Source organism: Abrus precatorius, unplaced genomic scaffold, assembly GCF_003935025.1.
Source record: "Abrus precatorius isolate BTA unplaced genomic scaffold, Abrus_2018 Scaffold10, whole genome shotgun sequence".
NCBI classification, from domain to species: domain Eukaryota; kingdom Viridiplantae; phylum Streptophyta; class Magnoliopsida; order Fabales; family Fabaceae; genus Abrus; species Abrus precatorius.
The window spans coordinates 28919312-28944663 of record NW_020874292.1 but is presented as its reverse complement, the minus strand read 5'-3'; the positions used below and the strand labels follow the sequence as shown (position 1 = coordinate 28944663).

Below are 25352 nucleotides of genomic sequence, written 5' to 3'. Positions count from 1 at the left end.
ATATGTCGTCTCGTTATATATTGAATTTGTCTGGATGCAAATGAATTATCCACTATTTTACAGAATCTTCCTGTGTGATTTCCAAATTGTCAATTTCATTTTTTTGAATTCTTATATATGTTACATCCTTATTTATTTAAATGAACTAAACTATAAGATCAATAATAATAATAATAATAAAAGAAATAAAAGTTTATGGAAAACATCGAATATAGAAACGCAAGGAGGGTAAATATTTTGCTGGAAGAATGTTTTTTATTCAACTTTTTTCGTTCAAAAAAAAAATCCATGTCATGTGTAAATACGATCTTGAATAAAATTCAATCCCTTTCAAACTTAAAGTTATATGGATATGATTTTTTAATAAATTCTTCTAAAGTGGAATAATTTTTTTAATAAACATTTATAGAAATAAAAAATAAATTAAATTAAATTATTTTTATAAATTAAAATCAACTTATATTTTTATTAAAATTTTTATTTAATTTCTCTATATTTAAAAAAATCTAAATTTTTTAACTTATAAAAAAATATCATATTTTTACATAAGAACTTATCTGCCAACTTACTCAAACTTAAACATCAAAGTTTTATAATCACATCTCACTTTTCTATTAATATATATTATCAGCTCAGAAAATTTTAAATATTCACATCTTCAAAGTCTAAGTGTTTAATGTATTTATCTTAAATTCAAATAAAACCGGTTCTAAAAGAATTAGTATTAATAACAAGATTTATAAAATATATTTTAGTATTTTTATTTTTCCTAAACTTTAACAATTTCTTAAAATAATTATCACCATCAACTAATAATAAAGTGACATACGTTAAACCATATTACATTACAAATTCTCTTGAAATGATCATTAATATGTGAGTTGATGTCACATCACAACTAAGCAGTGAGAGAGAGAGATTGATTTTTAATAAATAAAATAAAATTTTATATGAATCAAAATTAAATAAAAATCATATTTATAAGAATTAAAAAATGTTTAAGCTAAACTCAATTTATATTTTTTTATATATGCAGTTTTTTTTCAAAAACATTTATGCACTTAGGCCCACTAACCCTTAATTGTGATATTGCCCAACCCAATTAGGGTCGATTTTAAATTCAAATACCATAATTTGATCAAAACTGACACAATAGTAATTTTGGTCCGATTTCGTTCAACAATGAATTTGAATTTAATGAATGAAAAGTAAGCAAATTCTTCGAATTAGCGACCGAGTTGATCAATCAAGTTAAATAACAGGTTTGGAGAATTCTTTTTTCAACAAAAAGACAAGTTATACATTGAGAGAGAAGATTTGAGAGAGTGAGATTAGGGCTTGATATTGAACTCCAAAAATCACCATCAACCACCCTGTGCATCCATTCATCCTAGATACTGCTATTAAACTCTTTTTCCTTGTTGTGTCATTGATTTGCTTTTCTACTGGCATATTTCCATTGTTAACGAACATAACCAAACTAATCATGAATCATCACCACGTACCATGCAACCATTAAGGCTACTGTCTCTCCCACAATCATGCCACCATTTGACCCTCACTTACTATTCCCTATTACCACGCTCCCACTTTCTTGCTGCTAGACCACCAAGCCTTATAAATATTAAGTGGGAAATGAAAGAGTCATATATTAGAGAAAGAGTAGGTTATGGTGTATAGTTTTAGAGAAGGAACACGAAATAGTTAAAAATTCATGTATAAATGAAGTGATTGAAAATAACAAATATTGAAATTCAAATCTAAACTTTCTTGCTACATTATAAATTAACAATTAACCACTTATATAATTCAGTCATTATTAATTATTGGTAGCTGAGTTTTGAAATTATGTGATCAACCATGTATAACTGTTATGTTCAATTTTAAAAATTGATATCCGTTTCACTTCCCTTTTTCTTTTTTTCTTCTTTTTTGGATAATTTGGGTTTGGTGCCCACCCCTAAACCCAATCACGTTTAGTATATGATTCAGCAACTGCTAAAGTTTCAAAAGGACAAAAAAAGAAGCTGGAGACATAATTTGTAAAGAACTAGGTTCAAATCTTGTTATAGGAAAACAAAATCACATTCTTACCCTATTCCCCTCCCCCATTCTGCACCTTTCCCCTGGACCAAACAGAAAAAAGAAAGCAAGAAATAAAAGACTACTTGCATCATAAACGGGGAAAGACTCCTACCTGAGCAGCAAGGGGCATATAACACAAAACACAAACATGGTCTGGAGCTCCTCGCAACACCCTATGAACATCTTTAATTACATACTTTTATCAGTTACTTAAGTTATGTCATTAATTTTTATGTAAAATTTATAATAATATATCATTTTTATTTATTATTATTTAAGTAACTATCGCTTCTAACAATGTAATTCTTAAAAATTCACAAAACAGGTTATACAAGTTATCTCACTTTTTCATATGTAATTAATATTCCGAAATGCTATAATGTGTTAAGCAATAGGTGTTTAGTCAAGTAATTAGCTCTCACATTGATACAAAAGTTACTTTAAAAAAAAAACCAAAACGAATAAACGGTTCTTATGTACCAAACGCGGTTCCACACATATTATAAAAATAAATACAAGTTCCTAAACAAGCATATGTTTCCTCTGGAATGTTCATCCAAACTTAAGCTACATCTATTCACTTCTTTCTTGCAATTCCTCTCACACTTACATTAACTTAGGCATCGGAATATTTTTTTTAAAAATACTTTCCCCTTATAGGTAACTAGATTCATGAATGTTTGAAAAGCAAACTTAAGATAGAATATAAAATGTTTATTATGATTAAATAAGATGGAGTATTCTTAAAATAAAAAAAATTACAATAATGTTTCAAGTTTTAGATCTAAAATTCAATATAAACAATAAGTGAATAATGTCGTAAAAAGGTATAATGAATTTATTAAATGAAGATTGTCCAGTTCTTTAATTTTTATGAATAAATAAATAAATATGATTAGATGAGCATGAAATTAAAATTAATTTTTTTTTAAATTTTAGAAATATCATATAAATTCTTAATTTTTATTTTATTCTCTGCATCTAAATATGGTTAATAAACACTAATAAAATGTTAACACGCTAAATAATATATATGATTAATTATACAGTAATATTTTTTATATAAAACATTTTTGTTAGTTAATTAAAAAAATATTACTAATAATTAAATAAAAATTAAAATAAGCAGTAATAATAAACATTTTAGAGTAATAATAAATATTTTTTAAAAGATGTTTCAGAATTTTCGTTCTTTGTGGTGATTGTTGGAATATAACTTGCCATGTTTTCAGGTTCAAATGCCGAAGAGAGGAAGAGGACTAGAAAAAGTGTGACAACAAAAACTTTATTATCGTGCTCTGTCTCAAAACTAAATAATTTTTTAAATAATTATAATTAATACGTTGATTTTCTTGCAAACTTTTATGACCATAACAACATTTTTTAATAAAGATTTGAATCAACTTCTACTCAAATGAAAGTGTCTGTGTACATTTATTTATTTATTTCTACTTACTTTTTTTACTTATTTAAATAAAATAAAATAATTTTTTATTTTTATTCATTCAAATAATATAAATTTTCACTATATTAGTTTTCTGTTTTTATTTTTTTTATCATATGATTTTTTTTATATTATCATCTTATTTCTTTTATTATGCAAAGAAAATATTCAAGAAATAACTCATGAAATATTATTCCTTTAAAATGAATACTTCCAATTTTAGCTGATATGGATACAAAATCCCTAGTTAAAATGACAGTAGCATATCTAATTACGATTATTTAAGAATTTAGCAGGTGTCAAGAATATTCAAAATTTTCTATTTTAGCCAAAGAAAGTAAAAGGAACATGCATTTCATATATTTAAGTCGATATTATTTTTGTAACTTAAACCAAGCACAATATTAAACAAGTGAATAAATAATTACACCGATACTTTACAATTTAAATATAAGATAATAATAACGATATTTTTGTATATAATAAATAATAAAAACAAATTATATATAAATTCTTATCGTTCACAGGTTATAATAATAACAATAAGAGTCTCTGAAAAATATCAGACCGAGCGGAGTCAAATAGAGCAAACATAGCAACTACCGAATTGTAATGGCAACGGCAAGAACAGTGGCATCTTCGATTCTCCATTCCCACACACTCCAACTCCCACTCACAGGCACCCGCACACCATGCCATGCCTTTCGCTTACACCTTCACCTTCCACTCTCTCTCAACAACACCACATCCATTTTTCCCGCTAAATCTCCTTCGCGCCTCACCATCGCCGCTTTATCCACAAACCACCGCCACAACTCATCTCAAAACTTCGCCGTCATTCTCGAAGTCGACGGGTCATTCTCCAACTCAATTCAACTCTTCTCCCATACGCTGCTTCTCACTCTTTTCTTTCGCCTTTTTTATCTCTTCTTTTTGTTCTTCTGTTAGGGTTCTCATGGATGCGCACCGCCTCGGGAATCGCCTCGCCTTCAATAAAGGTATCATCCATTCTGCATCCTTCAGCTTTGCGTTTCTGATTCCGTGTTGCGCGATGTAATTTTCCTCATGCGACCGCAGCGTTTGAGAAGCTTGGCCTTGATTGTGCAAACTGGACTGAACCTGTCTATTCAGATCTTTCGAGGTGTGTTTGTTTTTTGTTTAATTGTTGGAGTGGATTAGATGCGTGTGTTTGTGATTGAAATATTGCGTTGACTTTGGCACGCATGGCTTCGTGTGAATCAATGCATTGAATTGAATTTCATTGTTGGAATGTCTTCAATGTTGAGTACTGCGAATTAATATCGTGAATGCCTGTTAGTAAACCATTTTCTAATAACTTCATAGGAAAAGTGCTGGAGATGAGGAAAAAATGGTATTTCTGTATTTCAACCGTGTAAGTTATTCATCTTTTGTCTGTAGTAGGAGACCAAAATGTGACCTTATTGGTAACTTTCAATTGTTTTCTTCATTGATAGCATTGGTTAAGCCGTATTCTATTGTGGTTGTCTTTAATATGCAGATTGGATGGCCGACTTCATTACCCACTAATGAGAAGGGACTTTTTGCGAAAAGTGTTTTGCAGGAAAAGGTTTTGTCCTTACACTTGATCTTGATGAATGGTATGCTGCTAATAAATAGCGTGATTTTACTTCGGTGTATGGGGAGTGTAAAGTATGTTCAATGCAGTTAGTTAACTAGGACTGGGCTGTTGATGAGAACATAGAATCTTCAGAATTCAGCTGAAACTGTCCCAATTCAGATTTTTCTATTCTTGTGGGTCATATGCTTGTATTCGAATTTATGTAGTATTGAATTAGTTACTAATTTCAAGTAAAATCGGAAACTTTAAGAGTTCTAGGAAATGGTTTATTCTTATTTATTATTCTTGCTAATATCTTATTGTCATTAATTCTTTGATGTTTGTATAACCCCAAGTATGCTTTGTTTAATTCACCCGTGAAATTTGACAAATGTAACTAATCTTATAATTCTCTTGATCTCTTCTGGAACATGTAAATTTTCTTTTTGGCTCCTTTCACAGTCTCTTATCTAATAAATGTTTGCTTTCCATATTTAGAAAGGTGAAGCTCCTATCTGCTAACCTATTTGGATAGCTTATTTTGGGGCCAAAAAAAATTTTGATCAAAAGATTTATGAGGCTTTTGAAAACAACAAACTTTCTGAAAGAAAAAATAATTTTGTTGTCTGGATAAGATTGCTTTACCTAGTGCATATGTGATTTTGTGTCAATGGATGCTTTAAATGAGAATTATCAGATTTCCAAATGATTATATGCTCCCTTTTCATTGCTTTTTAGATTTACAGCGACTAAATTATCCTCATCTCTTCTCCAAAAATAAAAGTAAAAAGAAAATATACATGGGAAGAGAATTCCAATTGGAGGAAGGGATTTGAAGTCCTAAAGAATTAGATTCTATGGCCTACTAAGCTAAAAATCCTTCCCTAAATGATTTTTCATTTTTCATGTATTGAGAAGATTATGAGAATTTGTAGAGAATCCTATTTAACTATTTAATCATATATTGGCAGGAAAAGGCATTAGAAGAGTTTGTGATGTCAAAAAGTCAACCTTTACGACCTGGTCTTGAAAAGTGAGTTATCTCGTCATATTCATTGAACATAGTTGTATGTCTCATCTGTGTTTTTCTTTTTTATTTTTTGCATATGAGGAGCTATTTTTCATGGGAATCTATTTTTTTTGGTGCCGGTAGGAGTATTAGTGTATGCACTGCAAGTCTTTACATTATGAACATATCCATTTGTATCACAAGTTATTTTAATAAATGAGGTATTTTAAATTAAACTCTTTCTATAATAACAAAATGATGTTCTAAAATAATAAATATAATTTTGTATGATATCAAGTAATTTTTAAAATATCTTTAGTCAAGTATTATTATTAGGATAATATAATGCGTTGAGACTACCGTGTGAGTGGATAGATGATCAAGTTTTACAAATCATGGAAATAAGATATAAAATTCTAAACAGATACACATTAGGAGTATTGATACATTAGATTGACCAACATAATGGGTTTTATGTTTTAATCTCATCAACATCACTTGTGACAAGGTAATCATAAAGTTGAATGTTAGATATAGAATAAATCATGTGAAAAAATGTGAGTGGTCATTATAAAATTTGTAAATTTTATAATGAAAGTAATATTTATAAGGTCTGTTGATAGAATCAAACTACAAAATAATTGTTATACTCGGTAAAATAAATTTGAGATATTCATTTGAAAAAGTTTGTTCAGGTGCCAAGAAAATAAAATTAAATCTTACAAGTCGCATATTTCATGCCTTATGATCAATTAGATATGAGAACAAAAGAACTGATCATATAATTTATATACTATTACATAAATAGATTATGTTGATTTAATGACGTTTGGATATTTAAAATTAGTGATGTATTGTTAAATACCGTTTGTTATTTATGATATTAAATATAAATATTTATATTTAAATATCATAAACTAAATAATAAAAGAATCTAGAGTCGCAAAAAAGAACAAAATCGCTAATTGGGCTAAATTCATGATTAATAAGACCAAGTATTAAACTAACTCATTAGGGTTTTTCCTTTTATAAGTGAGCATTTGATTTGTAACTTAAGTGTGTGTGGTCATACTCATTCGTGGCATTCAACATAGTGATGGTGAAAGACTTTGGCAGATTGTTCATGTGGATACCTAGAGAAACGTGGCTGTGACTGCTAAATATGTGTCTATATGCATTCTTTGAGATGTAGTAATTATATGGACATTTGAGAATCTTTGTGTTACGTTTTTATTAACATGCATACGATTCTTAACAAGAAAAGAAAGATTTTCATCAATTAAGTAGATGAATCTCTTTAAACTTAAATGTCCATTAAATTATCATACCATGACATTCTTTCACATTGTGGGTTTGAGTCACTTAGTCATTCTAGTGGATATGTTAACTATATATGTGATTATGATTTGTGATACTGTTTTTTCATTGTTATCTTCTTGTCAATGACAAATTTTGTCACATTTTAAATAGGAACAGGGAGTATTTGTTAGTTGAAAGATTTGTTCTGGACCCAAGAATAAGAATAGTTTTGGTCTAGGGGCATTTCCCCTTAGAATTTAATTTGGTGTCTACTGATTAGAACTAAATTTGGTTTGCAGCAAAATTGATAGGCTTGCCACAATGAATTAAAGCTACTTGCGCAAGTCCCTATACGTGTGTACATTTCATGTTTACTTTCCCTTTTTTTCTTGATGAGATTTAAAGTTAGTAGTTAGTCTTCTATTCCTTTTTTAAAGGAGTTCAGTTTAAAGAAGTTGCATTTTACTATGTTTCTCATTGTTTTCATTGTCTATCTGTGCTCCAGTTGCTTATATTAACTCTCTTAAAGATTTAAATGTTTCCAGGATAGTTCATAAATTCAGGAACTTGAATGATTGTGGAACTTTAATTTTTTATATTCCTTAACATTTGAGTAATGTCTCCATTGACAGGTTTATTGATGACGCATATAATGAAGGAATTCCAGTGGTAATATTAACAGCCTACAATAAAAGTGGTGATAATATTGCCAGGTGCTTCTATTTAGCTCCAAAGCTTTTCGATGGTGCTAAGTTAATAAGTAGAATAATTTTATGATTGTTAGTGGAATATGATTTCTTGCGACATTATCTAGAGATGTTCTTGATCATTCAAAAGCCCAGCTTGCTGATTTGCTTACAAAAGCTTTCTTTGGGTGTAGTGGGTGGTGATGGGGTGTGTGGGTTTTGTCTATTTGGCACTAAATTGGATTATGTCATATGTACACTCAAGCTTTAACTTTAATAGCACTGTTAGGTCTTCAAGTGGTCCCATTTGTGAAATATTTAGTGGTGTGATAATCTTTGTAAATATATATTGGTTATGGGCTCCGGCCTAAAGCTTGTAATTAGCACACCTTTCCATTCAATCATTGTATTCTCTCTCTCTTTCAACATTTCAGTTTTTCCTTATAGAATTATAGATAACAATCTTTATTTGAGGACTGAACTAAGTTCAGTGAAATTGCATGGTACATGACTGCATGTACAAATGTGAATAATAGCATTCTGTTTTGATATAGTGAACATTCTTTTAGGTATATAAAAATTTCAATATTTGAGGAGCCCTGAGGTTCACACTTTACTAGCCTGATCCTTGCTCTTTGCTGCTTCCACTTTTTATTTCCTGGAGGAATAGCACACTAATATTTCCTTCCTTTTCCTTTGTGTTCATTAAACTTTTAGGACCATAATGGAAAAGCTTGGTGATGATCGAAGCATAAAGGTCATTGTTGTAGGGAATAATGAGGTTGAGCAAAGTTTATATGGACAACTTGTCTCGGGAAAGGTAATTGCGTCTGGTTTGGATGAAGAACTTGCCAAGGAAGCCCAAAGAGCTGGTATATACTTGAGATATTGGTTATGTATGTGCCCCTCATGCATGCACTTTCAGTGCACAATGTTGTTTCCTAAGGGGCTTTTCGTTTCTGTCATTTTTGCCAGCTTCTGCAGAAAGACAAAGGTTAGCAAAGGAGGTAGCATCTGCACTAAAGTTGAGCGTTGAGATTGACACCAGCTCATCTGAAAGGTTAGTTCATTTGGCTCTATTATTTTTTACAAAAAATAAAATAAAATCTCAGTACTTTTTGAATTACATTAGGGATCCATGCTCATAGGAGAGGTTTATTATTCTAGTGAGGTTTATAAGGCCTTAGGCTTTTCAACTACAATAACTAGCTTTTACACTGTGATTCTCCGAAGATTCTTATTCCATTAGCAATATAAAAGCATGAACATGTATGGCATAATCAAGCAAAGAAATTATAAGAAATAATTTTCTGACTCAATTATTTTTTTGTTTATTAAAACTAATATATACCTAATCTATCTATTTACTAATTTTGGTTCCTCTTATCAAAAGCTTTGTTTAATTTACATTCCTGAATTAGTTTACTAATGCAGTTGGGATTTGTCTTTTTGTTTGATGTTTGATTTGTCAGAGACTTATGGGATATAAAATTCAAAGACAAAATATGGTATTTTTATTTTATATATATATATATATATATATATATATATATATAAAGGAAGGATCTTCTCATACTAGTATAAATCTGATAATTAGTAAAATAATAAATTATAACTCGTTAAATATAAATTAAATGAAAGGCTCAGAGATCGTGAAAGGCTCAGAGATCGAGTATAAGTGTTTATAGACTTATACCGGTGTAAAAAAATTCTAATATATATAATAAAAAGAAAAAATTAAATTCAAAATTACTTTTGGCACCAAAACAAATTAAAGCTAAAAAGAAAAACAGTCATTCCTTTAAGTAAACTTAATTGTGTCTCACAGGGTTGCACAAAGTGATAATGCCCAAGACTTACTGGTGATAACTGATAGCTGACAAATAACATTAGACGAGCCAAGCCACATAACTAAGACAGTGTTTGGCCCAACCTTTTTAGGTTTTTCTTATCCTTAAAAGTAGAAGGTCCTCCTCTTAACTTCTATAAAAACTCCAATTTTTTTAGCTTCTATTCATTAAAAATAAAAACGACCTTTTTTTAAGAGCTTTTCTAAAATTGTATTTGGCCCAAGTTCTCCTTTTAAGAGGAGGAGCCCAAAAGCTGGGGAAATGCTACCTAAGGACATTGCAACTGAAAATCTGAAGGAAAGATTTAGAGGCAATGGATAGAAAGTGTTCTTCAGATTTATGTAAACATTGTGCTCTGCCAGCTTTTATAGTTTTTTGGTGTTTGATTTCCCCCTCCATAATTGATTTGTTTATTCAATCAGAAGTTTTGAATGTTGGTTATAGAAGTGTAGTTCCTTAAACTCTAAGGGATTGTTTGGGAAAAAGGGGTGTTAAATGGAAGTGGAGGGTAGGGCAAAATTTTTATTTTAAATAAATATATTTAAAATTAATATTTTTTTTAAAATAAAATATATAAATTGATATATTAATATATATATTTAATGTATTAATCATGATTTTATTTTTATAAATGGTATATAATTTTCTTAATTTAAAATTAGAAATTTTTATTTCTTTCCTTCTCCAAAAATTATTTTTCAAACATACTCCACGAATTTTTTGAAAAGGAATTATTGGAGGGAAAGGGAAAAAATGACAAATTTTTATTTTTAAATTAATAGAATTATATACCATTTATGATAATAAATAAATGATTAATACATTATGTTTATGTTAATCTATTATTTTATATCTCTATTTTTTTTTAAAAAAATCAAATTAAAATATATTTTTAAAAGTAGAAAATTTGTCACCTCCATCCCTTCCCCTCCCCCCTTCCCAAACAATCTCTAGGGGATTTGTGTGTATATTGAATTACCCTTTTTTGTGGCAATTCATTGCTTTATTGAAACAATATATTTTTATCATCCCTGGAAAACATGAACTTAGGAGCATACTGCTTAATCTTATCAATTGGATTTGGATTGCATAGCCAATTTTCATTTAACTTGTTCATCATCTGTCCAGTCTGGATAAGATTGTGGCTGCACTTCGTGCGGGAGCTGAATATGCAGGGTTACCTGTCTGCAACTGTGTACTTGTTGCAGGAAGCCAATCTGGGGTTGCTGGAGCTAATCGGGTGGGCATGCCATGTGTTGTGTTACGAAGCAGGTGACTGCTTTGTTCTTGGAAGTTCAATGAACATGTAATGGTTGAGTTTACACAATTGCACTGCTACTTAATTTCATCGGAGGGTGCTTAATATCAATTATCCAGATATTCTATTTTATTTTTAAACTCTGTATTTTAAAATTGTTTCATATATTTAAATGTTCGTGCAGTTTGACATCTAGAGCTGAGTTCCCATTGGCAAACGCTACAATGGATGGATTTGGAGGTGCAGATCTTACAATTTCAAAATTAAGCAATCTATTCCAGAATAAACAACCAAAGGACTGAATGGTAATTTTCTCAGCTTTTCCATGTTTTGCAAGAGAAAATGTACTTGTGATGATGCTAAAAGGTTTGCAATACTAATTTTCCTGTGCAGAGTGCTGTATATCACTCTACCTTTCCCAAGAAGTTTACTGGGAATGGGCCTTTAGAAAGGGAGTTTAAGATAGGTATTTTCAGATAAAATGTTTGCTGGTATACGATTACATCATTTCATGTTATAAATCTGGAAATGTAGGATTAGACGGATTATACTAATACATGTGGTTTTTAATTTTTTAAATTGCATGATCTGTCATCTCTCCCAACAGCATAGGGAAAGACCAATCTTGTTTTTATTGTGGCTGTGGAGAAGCTCTCACTGCAGTTGCTAGGTAAATATAATTGTAATACGTCTGATGTAATGCTTTTTATCTGAATGGAACTTCAGAGTGTAGAGAGACAAGATGATAATGTATTTCTTTTCTTAACGCTAAAAGGGGCACCTTGACGAGTGAGAAATGTCCCGTGGGACTGTTAGTGGTTTGTCGTTTATTATAATTAACATTTGTAGAGCTAATTTGAATTTTGTATGTTACCCATAGTGAAGCCGCCCTAATTATTGCATTATTGGTCTTCGCCCCATTTTTATGGTCTTGTAATTGACAATTTAACAATATTAAAGTTCTCCTTTTGTTCGTAAAATATTTATTAGAATCTTCTCAAATGATGGAGGTAGGTGAAGATTCAAATTCAATTTCAAGATAAAATATAAATAAAACAGTTGTCAATGGTAGACCACAGTAGTTCTAGGACTATCCTGTACAAATCCCGCAAATATGCAGTTCTTTTAAATAAAAAAAAAACTTAAAATTGCCTTAATCACAGTTTTGGTACTCTAGTTTTGTAATTGTACTATCTTGATCCCCCTAATTTCTTATATACAACCCTTAACGTTACGAGAAAATAAAGTGATCCCTTGCTACGTAAATGAATTCTCATAAGAGTCAATTTCATGTGTCAATAAAACGACGACAGCGTGACAAGAAATAAAAAGACGACAATAAGCAACCAAAACATTTTATAGTTGCTAATTTTTAAGGGAAATTAGTTCGTAACATTGTTACTCCATCACTATTTGACAGGTAATATTTTGTAGTAGTAGAACCCAAATAGGGGTCCTTCATATAATCAGACAGTAAATAAGAGCAGCAAAATATAGATGTAGAACAATAATACAAAACTGATCTGGGAAAACACCCTAACTGGTGCATATTCTATTCTGATGCCAACCGCCTTCAAATTAAATTGTCATGAAAATTCAGCTTCTGGAACGTTTGTTCTTCGCCTCTGAGACAAGTTTGTGGTTGAGCACTCATTATCACCACCAGATGAACCAACACTTGATACAGCCGAATTGGAGACTGAGCTTGATACTAGATCAGGATTTTGCAGTTGATTTCTGAATATCTGAGGAGCTGAACTTTGTGGCTCTGTTCGTTCAGGTGTTGGATTTCCCTGAGCTTGTTCAGGTGTTGGATTTCCCTGAGCTTCTTCAGCAAGATGTTTAATGAGGTTCATAACTGTCGGAAGAAACTTCGATGAAATGGATAGTAGTCCGGGCAGCTGCAAACAACATAGGCACAAAGTATACACAAATTAGACAGCGCTAGTCACCTTTGTAGCTGACATCATTCAATCATCTCTTATATTTATCATTGCTTCTTTTACAATTAACTTCTAAAAAAACAAAGCCAACCAAGGCAAATAAGATTTTTTGAACAAGTAAATCCAACCCATTAAATTTATATAATATATAGTGAATAGCAGAAATTTTTCCTTGTAGAATGTAGTGTAATTTTTTAATTAGCAGAAATTTATATATGGCTCTAAATAGCGCGTGTGCGTGCACAAGCATGATCACAAGAGTCATTCACTTGGATAGAAACGACCACAGAATTTTGACCATCCAACTGCAGGGAAAGATGAGTAAAAGAAAAAAGTCAACTAATACTCACAGTGCCATGTCGAAGCTCTCCGGCTATGTCCATTTGTACCCAAATGGCCTTTCCAATTAGATAAGCAACAAATATAATCATCAGATAGAGAGGATTTCTGTTCCACAAATAAGTCAGCAAATGTAATTAGCAAGCTGAAGGAAAAAGGATCCGATGAAACAGAACAAAAAGAATAAATAAATTCAAAGCTAAAGATTTTAGAAAGTGATATTTACTTTAGAAGCATCATAAATTCATTAAAACCAAGTACGATCATTGCCATTATTGCCCATGGAGGAGGTAACCAATTGTTACTCCGCTTGTAGGCCTCCTGAATCCACACCAAAAAAGGAAAAGGAAATAGCACCTTTGTTAGTATGCCTGGAGTTAACTAAGTGTCAAGGCAAAGAGAAAGGACAAGAATGACATTTTCATAGAATCTGCAGGTAGATAAAAAAAAGGGGAAAATAGGTAGTAAAAAAAAAAAAAAAAACTCTCTGAGCTTACACCATTCCCATAAATCCTAGCAAGAAATACTATCAGCAAACTGGTTTTATCATGGAAATGGACTAACTGAAGTTTGATAAAACCAGGCAACAGCAACAAATAATCTAAACGGTGCGTTTTATAAAAAAATAGAATAGGGTTTCTTTCTATTCCCTAAATCACGCGAACGTCTCCTTGTTTTGGCTGTGAACGCCTGCACCTGCCGTGACATGCCAAACCCCCCACGATGTGGCAACCAATGGCCGCACCCGCCGCGATACCGCTGCTATAGTGCGCTATTAACAACTATGATCTTAGTATGGTTTTCAAACATTGCTCAAGACAGACAATACAATTAACATCACTAACAGTTATTTATCCATAGAAAATTTTATTTAGAAAGTATATAAAAGTATTTATATAACTATTACTAGTTCTTCAACATAAGTTGTTGATGGAAATTTTCAATCAATCCAGCATGCAAGGCTGTCTGCAAGAATCCCCCAGCCTTGAGAGTCATGGTTTGAATGGTTATTTCCTTATTGGATTCGCATGTCTCACATCCGTATTGAATGTTACATTTATTGTATTTCAGTGTCAAAATTTTCATATATAATGTACAAACACATATTTGTCTTAGCCTTGAAAAATTACAAGGTTTCCTGGATTCTGAAGGCATTAAGTATAGCCTTAGAATAGAAAAAAAACAATTGAACATCAATTATGAATTTAACACCTATAACTAACGTATCTGTTTATCTTTATAGAGATTTATCCTCTCCACCTAAAAATCATGTTATACAAGGTTGTGAATTGCATATTCATTGACATCCATCCCCCTTCCAATCAGTTCCTCTTTCTCAATTCATACACACACAACATATAATTATATAGGTTTCAACGTCAACCAAAAACATGAGCAATTAGGTGGCAATACTTGATAACCTACCAACTTTATAGAACTAACTGAGAATTTCATTTTTGTATTATGTCAAGAACCAACACCGTGAAATATTTAGGTTAAAGCACATGAATGGTTCTAGATCTATACCACACCCCCTCAGGCAAGAGCCTTTTGGACTTGAAGCATGGAAATGCATATGCCCACTCTACTTTGCATTGAAATTTAGCTATATTTTTTAAAAAATGGGAATGGTATGTCACTATGTCTGTATCGAACTCCTAAGTCCTAACCACATGATCGTAGAGGCTCTAATACCATGTCAAAGACCAATTATCCAAAAAGCCTAAGAGCCTAAGTTGTCAGGATAAGGCACATGAATGGCTTATAGTTATATCTCTAACATATACAGAAGAGAAGCTGGCTAAAACTGCAGAAAAACTTAATTAATAACAAGCAAGAGAATAAGTAGACAAAAATATAATCTAATCATTTTACCTGAGCAGAAATAGCTTGTGTAATTGTATACTCAGTTTCTCCCCGGAATTGTCTCCACAAAGCCTTGCACTGCACTGGAGAGATAATAACAGTTTCTGGGGCAACCTACAATTCATAGAGATTCTCAAATATAATAATTTTGACTACAATATTAACATGAGAACCACAAATATCACTATATACTACCTCCTCCCATGTGCTTGAAGCCAGTGCATCAACAGAAGCTTCTCTACTGCTTATATAGTGGGATGATGTTGCAGTACCAGTTTTATCTATGAGAGATGAATAAAGTACACTTTCAATATGATCTGGCTTCTCATCCAAGCGTATAGCAGCCATATCTGATAGAAGCTTCAGTGCCTGATACATGAGAAAAGAAGTTATTTTACATGGTGCTACAAAACGGAATAATTTCCAATAAAATTTTAAGCTAAAAGTTCATTGAATTTGCTATCGTATCAATTACCGCAGAGTGAGCATCCCTTGTAATAGCTCTAATATCCTCCTTCCCTGTCCAAACCCTAGGGAGTGAATCATTATCATGGTTGAACACTGTAGAGAACCTGAAAATTATTACAGAAACCATTAAGCCACCAAATTAATCCAAAAATAACATCGATCAGGAATAGTTTATTTTCTTTTATCATAACAGAACAAAACTGTACGAAATTCAGTAAAGGGCTTCCTCCAAAACAAAATCAACGGAAACAAGTAAACAACCGACAACAACCAAGCCTTTTGCAACTAACTTGGGTCAGCTACACAGATTCAACAGTGCTACAATGTTCTATTTTAAATCATGTTTATAAATAAACTACAGTCCTTTAAATCTTTCTTAATGGTTTTACCTATAGTAAAATTTTGCTTTAAGCTTGAGTGGTACCTTTTTGCCACAGATAACACCCAAAGCACTCCTCCATTTCATCTACCCCACATGAACCCTATGGAAATAGCTAACAACAACAGTAACCAAGCCTTATCACATTTGGATATTTGATGGGATCGACCACATGAATTAAATGTTGGGCTCTATCAAAAACCAAAATTTCAGTAAAGCCCTTGAAAGCAAGGTCTCTCTTATGTTTTTCTCTACTGCTTTTAATCAGATGAATGAAAATTTCTGTCTCTCTGCATGTCTAATAAAGGAAAACTAGGAAAGTATACATTAGACAGTAACATAAACTTCTGCTTGAAAACTCATGAATCTGGAGTAGGCCTAACTCAATTCCAAAAACTAACTCATGAGGTAATATGAGATCTCAACAAAAACTATAATTTGGCCATATCCATAGTCAATATGAGATCTCAACAAAAACTCTGGCATTCTACCCTAACAAAAGAATCAATGACTACAAATCCTAACAACAACTGAGTTCCAAAACTTCAATAATCAATCAGTTTTTATACATGTTATACAATACAAACCAAATTTCACAAAAATAAAGGACTAGAGATATCTTTAAATGAAATTACCTATCTTTCATGCGTATCATAATCTTTCCAGCTTCTTCTCTTGCTTTATTTTCCACCACTTTTCTTGCATAGTCTCTTAAGCTTTGCTGCATTCTTTCAACTGTTTCTTCATCCAACTCAAAACCCGTAATGGAAGCTGAAAATTCTGATACAGCAGCTGCAGTTTCACGTTTAAGTAGTTCTCTTATTGAAAGCCAGGTGTCCTTTCCACCTGCTTCAAAGAGAGACTCCACAGGATCATTCAATGCCTTGGCCAATTTTTTCTGCAAAATATGCTTCTACATTAGTGGCTGATAGAAATAAAACAGGAATTAATAAAACATAACCCAGATCGACCAATAAATCACCATTATATATTACCTCAAAATTAGTTGTTATCCCAGATAATTTTGCATTGCACACTGATGAAGCATGTGAATCAATATCACGAAGAAGTTTGTCTCGCACTTTTGAAGCACCCCAATTAGCATGTCTTATAGCAGCATCTGTAAAGCGCAAATATTATTGATGTCAAGAATTAGGACAATTAATTAGGATATTCAAGGGGTTAGTGAGTTAAATAAATAAGAGAATGTAAGAAGAAAGGATTTATTTTATCTTGTATAATTTTGAAGATTGAGCTTTGCTCTTTGTGAAAGGAGAAATCCTTTGTGATGGGGCTTGGAGGAGAGATCTCTGTCCTATTTTGTGTTCAGTCAATTATATTAAAAAAAAACTTCTCTTTTCCCCAATTCTGTTCTTGGTTTGTATCAATTAAACAACCACCAAGTAGGAGTGAGAATATTGTAAAAACATTTTACATGATGACAAACAAGAAATTCTGATACTGTTTTAAGTAAATCCATACAAGAGAGAAAATGTGCCTCTAAAGCAAGCAAATAGAAACTGTTGAATTAGAGGGAGAGAGAGAATGAATATTGCTCAACTGAAATTGATTGATTGTATTGTACCTGGGTTCTGCCGAGCATCAATATATATACTTAGATTCTTAATAGCTTAAGTGATTATTTCCTGCGCAAAGAGTGAATGGATGCTACTCCTAAATACTATTCCTAAGAAAACATGCCATCTAACATGTGATGCACAAATTCATTAACAAGTGATACATGAACTGCACATTATTCTAAGAGAAACATATTCCGAAGGATGGGCTTACAAGATGGATCCTGAAATGTAGACAGGCCACAAGCCAACTGTAAACAAAGTTCTTTCTTTCCTTTTATTTATAAGAACAAATATAACACCTATAACAGAAAATAACAGGAGCAAGTCTCATAGTGCTATGCATCCTCTGAGGCACTAATTTCCTACAACTCTCTACCCTTTGAAATATAAGTCGTATTTAAAATACTCTCTCGACAAATATTGGTTAGATAAGCAAAACCAAAATCCTTCAATTAATATAATAAACACACAGTATCATAGTAATATGCATTCTCAGAAGCAATATTTTATTTTCCCCTTGATATTCACCACATAATCGCCCTTGATTAAATTACGGACTGAAAGAAAGATTGATTATTATATTCAATAGATTTTGCATATTTCTTTTCAACACACAATGACTTGGGAGTTGAGATCATGTTAACTTTGCAGAATTGGATGCTACAAAATGGTAGTGATTCTCACCAATTTTCTTCAATTTAAATATCCATATAAATCTGAACTGGGAAATTAAAACAATAAAGGCAGGAATGACTGGATGACACCTAATGTAAACTCAATAGGCAAATGGAGACTCAAGCTAGCATTGGCATTGGAACCCCAATTATCAAGTAATTCTTAAACATGCATATAAAGTTACAGGTGACAATGGACATGCTATGAAGAAGAATCCTATCAGAGTATTACCAGCAGTTGCTTTGTCAAACTCGAGCATAATAGACTGAGTCAACATGCGAACAGATGAAGCAAACCCTTCTCCATTGTTTAGCGATTGTTCCAGCTTAGTCTTAAAATCTTCTAGAGCTTTAGAGCGTAGATGCCCTAGCAATGTTGTATATGCAGGATACACAAACTGAAAAGTTAACAAAAGAAAAAAAAAGAATTACAAGAATTTTATGCACAGTCCTTATCAATAATTCTTCAGTACAGTCTTTGGTAGTTTTTTGCTACTTTATAGTTTCTGATCAATAAGCAAGTGCACTAGAACAGAATATTGCTGCATTATGGTTGATGTACAGTTGGAACATTTGGATACAGAATCAGAGCAGAGCTGAATTAAAATATAAGGATTGGGATAATATTTTAGCTTTACAATTGATGAACTGTTATATTAAACAATATTGAACACTTGTAGAGAATACTTTGATACAAATGCTGTAGAATAATGTTTAAGAATCCAATTTCCATGGCTTGGCTGCTATATAAATACTAGAAATCAATGAAAGTATAGTCTTAAAACATCAGATCCTCAACACTTAAATATATTTGTGTGCGCGTGCACATATACACACATGTACATATATAAAGATGGTGAGGGAGAAAGAGCATAAAAAAAAAAAGGATCTTTAAAATTTTGAAGAATGAATCAAACCAACTAAAGGTCGTAAAATTCATTATAGAAAGTGTAGATTCTGATTTAAAAAACTACTATGAATGAAGCCCGCAATAGAGTAATTATTTGATTCCTTTCAATTTCCTCAAATAGATTTCTTATATTTCTCCTAGAATGTTTTCTACCAGGTTCTTTATAAAACTTCAGCAGGTTTCTTCTTCACAAGCACATTTGGAAAACTAAAACTCCCAATCTCAAATCTTTTGTTTGGACAGTGGTACTCAGTCACGTTAATACAAATGAAATGATGCATATTCATAGGCTACTAGGCCCCACACAACTCTTTTCCTGTTGTGTGTGTTAAGTGAAAATCTAGTTCAGCAAACAGTGACCCATTTATTCTTATACTGTTGAGTAACCTTGGACCAATCTGTTTGCAGTTTTTGGTCAAATTTGGATACATTCTAGAATGGAGAATTTCTCATGATTTGCTAGGTTTTCCAAAGAATTCCAAAATTGTGACAGTGGAGATTATTCAGTCGAAGTAGAAGACCCAGGCTTTCAAGGGCATCATCATCCATTTGCCTAACATTGACCACTGGGCAGGATTTGGTTTAGAGCCTCTTTGGCGCTCAGATCAAGGCTTGTTTTCAAGGAGTCTTATTTATGATATGCATTGCATTTTGAAGCCTCTTTGGCTGTCTTCAATATTGTATTTCCAAAAGATACCTAATTCTCCCATTATGTCTCAGCACATGGCTGATTTATCAAAGTTCCATACTTCAAATTTTATTAATAAAATCATAAAAAGGCAGTCAGCAGCCTTACATCTAAAGCCCTCGATTCCAATTGCTTTCGTTTTGCATTTCTCACAGCTTCATCAAAGAAGATTGCCTCCTCATCATATCTATTGAAAGCAGATACTATTAGCATTTGAAAAAAAAATTCAAATTTCAGAAGACAATTAAATAATCTAAAGCTGATATGGAAAACTAACTACAAGTATTCCCTTTGCATTGCACAGATGGGTAGAAAAAAAAAGTGAGTAAAAAAATGCATAGCTATTTTAAGTTTTTACTTAACAAATACAATTTTGATAAATTGATTTAAAAAAAATCAAATAAAATTGATTAATCAAAAGATCATGAAGATTGAAAAAAAGAACATCTGATAAGCTTTATATACATGTGTGTAGAAATGCAATTTCTAAAGCTTTATGTAAGTTAATTGAAACCTAAATTAAAATCAATAAGGGTAAATTTTAATAATAGGATTAATTCAATGATATTAAATAAAGGTAAAATTTTCATGATATAATATTTTAAAAAAATAAAGAAAATAAACTAACTTTACCTAATTTTATTGATTTATGTAATTTAGTTTAAAATGCTTCATAAAAAAGACTAGAGGAGTCATACAATAAGTGTGCATGCGCATATGTGATACCCTTGTTAACAAAATCTTTAGGTTTGAACAATAAGTTGTATTCTTGTCACTTTCCAAGGACAAACGCACATAGATGGCTGTCAACCAAGCTGTTCTTTCCTTTTTTAATTAGGAGTGCTACTATTCAAACATTTATCTTTAAAGCAATTATCAACTGACAAAATCACTCTTAATACTATTCTCTTTCAACAATCTTATGTCATGAGAAAAAACAAAGCAGTGAAGACCTCCTGTGTAAACCAAAAAAGAAAATGCATCCTAATTTAATTCAAAAAATTATTACACCTCTTCAATGACTCAGGCATACACAGGAGCTATAGGAGTAAGAAAATTTTGATTGATTCAAAAAATTAAACAGCAAATCGAGTAGTTAATGAACATAAATTTATCTTGAAACTTAAATAAAAGTCCACCAGCATTTGGAACTTACTGAGAAAGGTAGGCATCAATAATTGAACTCAGCTTTTCCCCAAAACCTCGCACTGGACCTATTTGGACAGCTTCCTCCAATTCCAACCAATTCTAAGCCAAATTCATTCATGTCATGACCAATTTTAAAAATAAGTGATGGAACTCACACTACAGGAGAAATGGATGAGCACCTCATTGGAGCGTAGATGGCTAAGCTTTTCATTAGCAATCTCTTCACAGCGCACAGTTGCAACCATTACCTATTAAATCATTTGAGATGGAAAATTGGTAAGAAAACCAAACCATTGTCACATTCCAAAAAAAGCTAATAAGAAACCTTGTGAGCTGGAAGATCAAGATCCTTGTTTTCTCGAATGACTTTCCATATTTGCTGTGCACTAATAGAAAAGGCAGAAGCAGGCACAACGCCACGCCGATCACCAGCAAGACCTCCAGGTGCTATAGAATGGAAAAAACGCTGCCGTAATTCAGCAACCTGTATCAGAAAATGTAACACTATGATCTACACCATAGCCGAGATAAGGAAGGAACCCAAAATGGAAGAGGTTCCATACAAAAGTTTCCCAAATTTTGCTATTTAAATAAATATTTATACACAAAAAACTCTCAATGAGAAGAACCAGGTCTGAAAGCAATAGAAATTTGAAATCAATACTATCCCAACAAAAACTCCTAGAAGTGATGCCCTATTTCATGAAATGGTACCTCCTCTTTGAATTTATCCTCCTTGCCCTCGTAGCTTGACAAAGCAGTAACCTCTACCTTCATTTGAAAATTCATTAATCATATGCCATAATATACACATAAACAGTTAAAAAGGCAGGTGAAAAGGGGAGATAGATAGATCTTCTTACATTAAAAAATTCACTAAGAGGAGTATGTTGATGAGCTTCGGGTTTTCGAACATTATCCCAAATCTAAGGAATTTATATCATGTTAATAACTGACGATGAAGAAAAACAAGAAACCACAGTAAAAGAAATTGAGTGGAAATCACACCTTCTGAATATCTTCCCTTAGAATAGGCTCCAAATGTTCAAGTGGGGTCTGCACAGCAGAAATATGATTAAGTGTTGAATAGTAATATAGAACAAAAAGGTGCACTCTAAGAAAGGAACAAGTGTTCTAGACCTTTGTTTTATCACGTATAACAAAAAGCAATGTTGTTTTACGTGGACTGAATAAACGCATCATGACCTACAAATACAAGAAATATCAAAGTGTGAAACCTCAAATATTGAAACCGAACCAAATTACCAAAGGCATTCATGGATGCAAACTACCTGAAAAACTGTTTTTAAGAGAGGTTTATTGGCTGCTTGTTCTCGGCCAATATCATGACACCACCTGTGAATAAAATAAAGTTTTCAATAATTGTCCAAAATGGATAAAGTTTGTTGGCATAAGTCTACTGTTAGCTCCCACAAACCACAAAACAAAGTTCATTTTACATTCTGGTTAAATCCAATTATTAGTTTTACTCCAAAGTAAGGAGGGAAAAGATTTCAGAGGACACAGCTACAGAAAAAAAACAAGTACATAAATTATCATCTTTTGCACCTATTATTACAAAGTATACTACGTTATCTTCCCTACTACACTCATTGACAAGCAATGTATGTTAACGATCCTAATTCCCAAGTGTCAGGTAGATGATGATAAGCTAGATTAATAGATTATCTTAAAACATAAGTTACTAAACAGGCATTACATCAAGTTAGACCGAAAGATTTGCAATTCCAACAGGACTTTTGTTAAGCAATGTAGTTTCTAAGGAGTGCACAAAAATGTTGGGTGTAAAGTTGCCAAAAAAAACTTTTAAATAGTCAAGCATAATGCCTTACCTCAAGGATCACCCCCTCAGAATCTGATTCATTCAATCAATTATAAAACAATAATCTAGACCTAGAAACTTACATGTTTATCAGAACAATATCTGATACAGCCAAAGCAAAAAGGGCACTCTGTTTCTCAAAAGTAGTATCATCCTGGGAGTTATATTAAAAAAAAAGGAAATGAAAATAAGACAACAGTGAGTTCTGATGTACATACAAAGAAAGAGAACAGCCCAATAACATACAATAGGTAAACTATGCACATCAATACAAACAAATGGACATGCAAACAGATTTATCAGTAAAAATGAAGCCATAGCCTGATTTTAAGGGGCAATGATAGCATACAATTCAAAATTTCAACTAGTCTGTGTATTGATGTGGCTAATAGTGGAGTAAAATTTTCATTTATAAACAGAACAGTAAAAGGAAGCATCTTACATGATAGGAAAAATTAAAAATTAGCTATGAATTTCCAAATAAATTAGTCAAAAATAACCTTTAGCAGTTGGAGGAAAAAGAAACTACAAAAAGGAATTTGCAAGAAAACATCCCAAATAATCTGAAGTACAAATCCCCCTACGAAAATTGGAAGAGAAGTGGGGAGGATTGAATAAGATCAAGAAGGACTGCAATTCACCAAAGTCTCCAACACTGAAATTTTTACCAAATATAAATCCCATTTGAAGTAAGGACCTTAAGAAGTTTTCTATAAAGGAGTATGTAAGATAGAGGTGAAAAGCCTCTAGCAATTAGTCAACCAGAGGTGGTGGTTGGAGAGTGGTGGCACAAGTAATGGCACACTACTAGGTGAGGGAGATGGGAGTTGATGTTCATAAGACATGCCAAGGGTACAAGAAAGAAAAAGGATAGAATAGTAAAAACACAATATCAAGTGTTATTGTAGCACTCATAAGATGATAGAGTTATCCTATTATAATAGGATCAATAGAGTTGATCAGATTTGACTCTACTATGTCAACACCAAACACAAATTAAGAAATTACATTATTTTCTTACACTATCGGATAAATCTTATCAGATGCTTCAAATGCAGTCTAAAATTACTATTAGATCACCAAACTGCAACTGAACATTCACAACAGGATTTATACATAGACAAATACCACTAGTGTAAAAAAATATTAGAAAATGGAAAGAAAAACAAACTTCGATACAAAATTGAGTACCTCGCCCCTTTCCCTTCCATCAGTACCCTCTAAATCCATAGCAATTGTGCATGGCTCAATCCCCATACATTTGGCTATCCAAATGCCCCTGGTCGTTTGAGATCTGCGACAACATAATACTCAATTACTTATTCATGATGATAGGAAAAAAATGAAGAAAACACTTGTGTTTCATCTTTTCTTCTCTTTTTCCTTTCTCTCCCAAAACGATAGCTCAGTGATTTCAAAAACAAACCTTCCCCTGAAGGCATCCATCTCCCTGAAAGTTGTGTGGAAAAGATGATTCATCAACGTACTCTTCCCTGTCGTCCACAAGAAAGGCGTAACATTAGAATCACATGTGTTCATATAGAAAAAAAAAAAAAAAAAAAGAGTGCCAAAACAATCTGCACATATCTCATTAAAACTGTAATATTAGAAACGGACAACCAATCAAGAGTGAATAAAACAATAAGAGTTATTTAATTTCTAAGCTGTTAGCAGTTTCTCTTTCTCTTTGTACGAGACCTCGTTTCTAATCCGAGTCTACTATCTCAACTAATTAATCAACCAAATCTAAACCTAACTGATTTTTTCTACTGTTCACTGAAATGATTACCACTAAATCCTACTTCAGAGGAGACAGAAGCTAAGAAAATACAATTGAACTCATCTATCCAAACTCAAGCAACAAAATATTATCCCTAACCCAACTTGGATGTAATCAAATTGAATGATTGAAGGAGAAAGACATTTACCGCTACTTTGAGGTCCCATGATAGCAACTACGGCATAGGAAAGGCCACGAGAAGCGAGATTAACGGTCTTGATGAAGTTGTCGAGACCCGCCACGTTGAAATCGCCGTTGCCGTCAATGAGTTGAGTGGCGCAGCAATCATCGTTGGCCATGCCCGCGGCGAAGTTGAATTGAAGTGAGTCGGTGCAAAGGTTAAATCTGATTTGATTTGTTTTGCTTTGGGTGTAGATTCTTTGATTGTGGTCTATGCCACTGACTCAGGTGTTGTTGAGAGAGAAAAAAAAAAAGAGAAAGGAGGAAGTAATACAGTCTTGGTTGATTCTGTTTTGACGTGCTTCCAGCTACACGTGCTGCTCGAGTCCCCCTAGCTAATCTT

At 32.2% G+C, this 25352-nt stretch overlaps 2 protein-coding genes across 7 annotated transcripts; one reads left to right on the top strand and one right to left on the bottom strand.

Moving 5' to 3' along the window:
• The first annotated feature begins 4064 nt into the window (after nt 1–4064).
• Nucleotides 4065–12121, top strand: LOC113871298 (CBBY-like protein). Of its 5 annotated transcripts, none has more exons than XR_003505794.1 (13): nt 4065–4383; nt 4478–4527; nt 4607–4670; nt 4874–4922; nt 5049–5117; nt 6080–6141; nt 8049–8129; nt 8820–8974; nt 9078–9162; nt 11081–11224; nt 11395–11515; nt 11604–11676; nt 11818–12115. XR_003505794.1 is itself a non-coding variant. In XM_027508330.1 (12 exons), the coding sequence occupies exons 1-11, from the start codon at nt 4142–4144 to the stop codon at nt 11510–11512; spliced, it is 1119 nt and encodes a 372-aa protein (XP_027364131.1). In that variant the 5' UTR covers nt 4095–4141; the 3' UTR covers nt 11513–11515; nt 11604–12062. The 5 variants fall into 5 exon arrangements, 2 of the variants coding, with proteins under 2 accessions (XP_027364146.1, XP_027364131.1); XR_003505790.1 differs by having other exon boundaries at nt 4096–4383; nt 11599–11701; nt 11818–11954; XM_027508330.1 differs by having other exon boundaries at nt 4095–4383; nt 11604–12062.
• Nucleotides 12122–12475: 354 nt separating this feature from the next.
• LOC113852894 (protein ROOT HAIR DEFECTIVE 3 homolog 2) lies at nt 12476–25352 on the bottom strand. Of its 2 annotated transcripts, XM_027483292.1 has the most exons (23): nt 24978–25128; nt 24476–24542; nt 24241–24343; nt 23133–23203; nt 22499–22562; nt 22347–22412; nt 22215–22262; nt 22070–22132; nt 21921–21977; nt 21532–21690; nt 21386–21454; nt 21214–21305; nt 20166–20244; nt 18692–18857; nt 17201–17325; nt 16841–17103; nt 15834–15930; nt 15554–15727; nt 15368–15472; nt 13719–13813; nt 13504–13600; nt 13010–13111; nt 12592–12976 (listed from the first exon to the last, which is right to left on the bottom strand). In XM_027483292.1, exons 1-23 carry the CDS (start codon nt 25126–25128, stop codon nt 12797–12799), a joined length of 2493 nt encoding a protein of 830 aa, XP_027339093.1. In that variant the 3' UTR covers nt 12592–12796. The 2 variants fall into 2 exon arrangements, with proteins under 2 accessions (XP_027339092.1, XP_027339093.1); XM_027483291.1 differs by having other exon boundaries at nt 12476–13111; nt 24978–25352.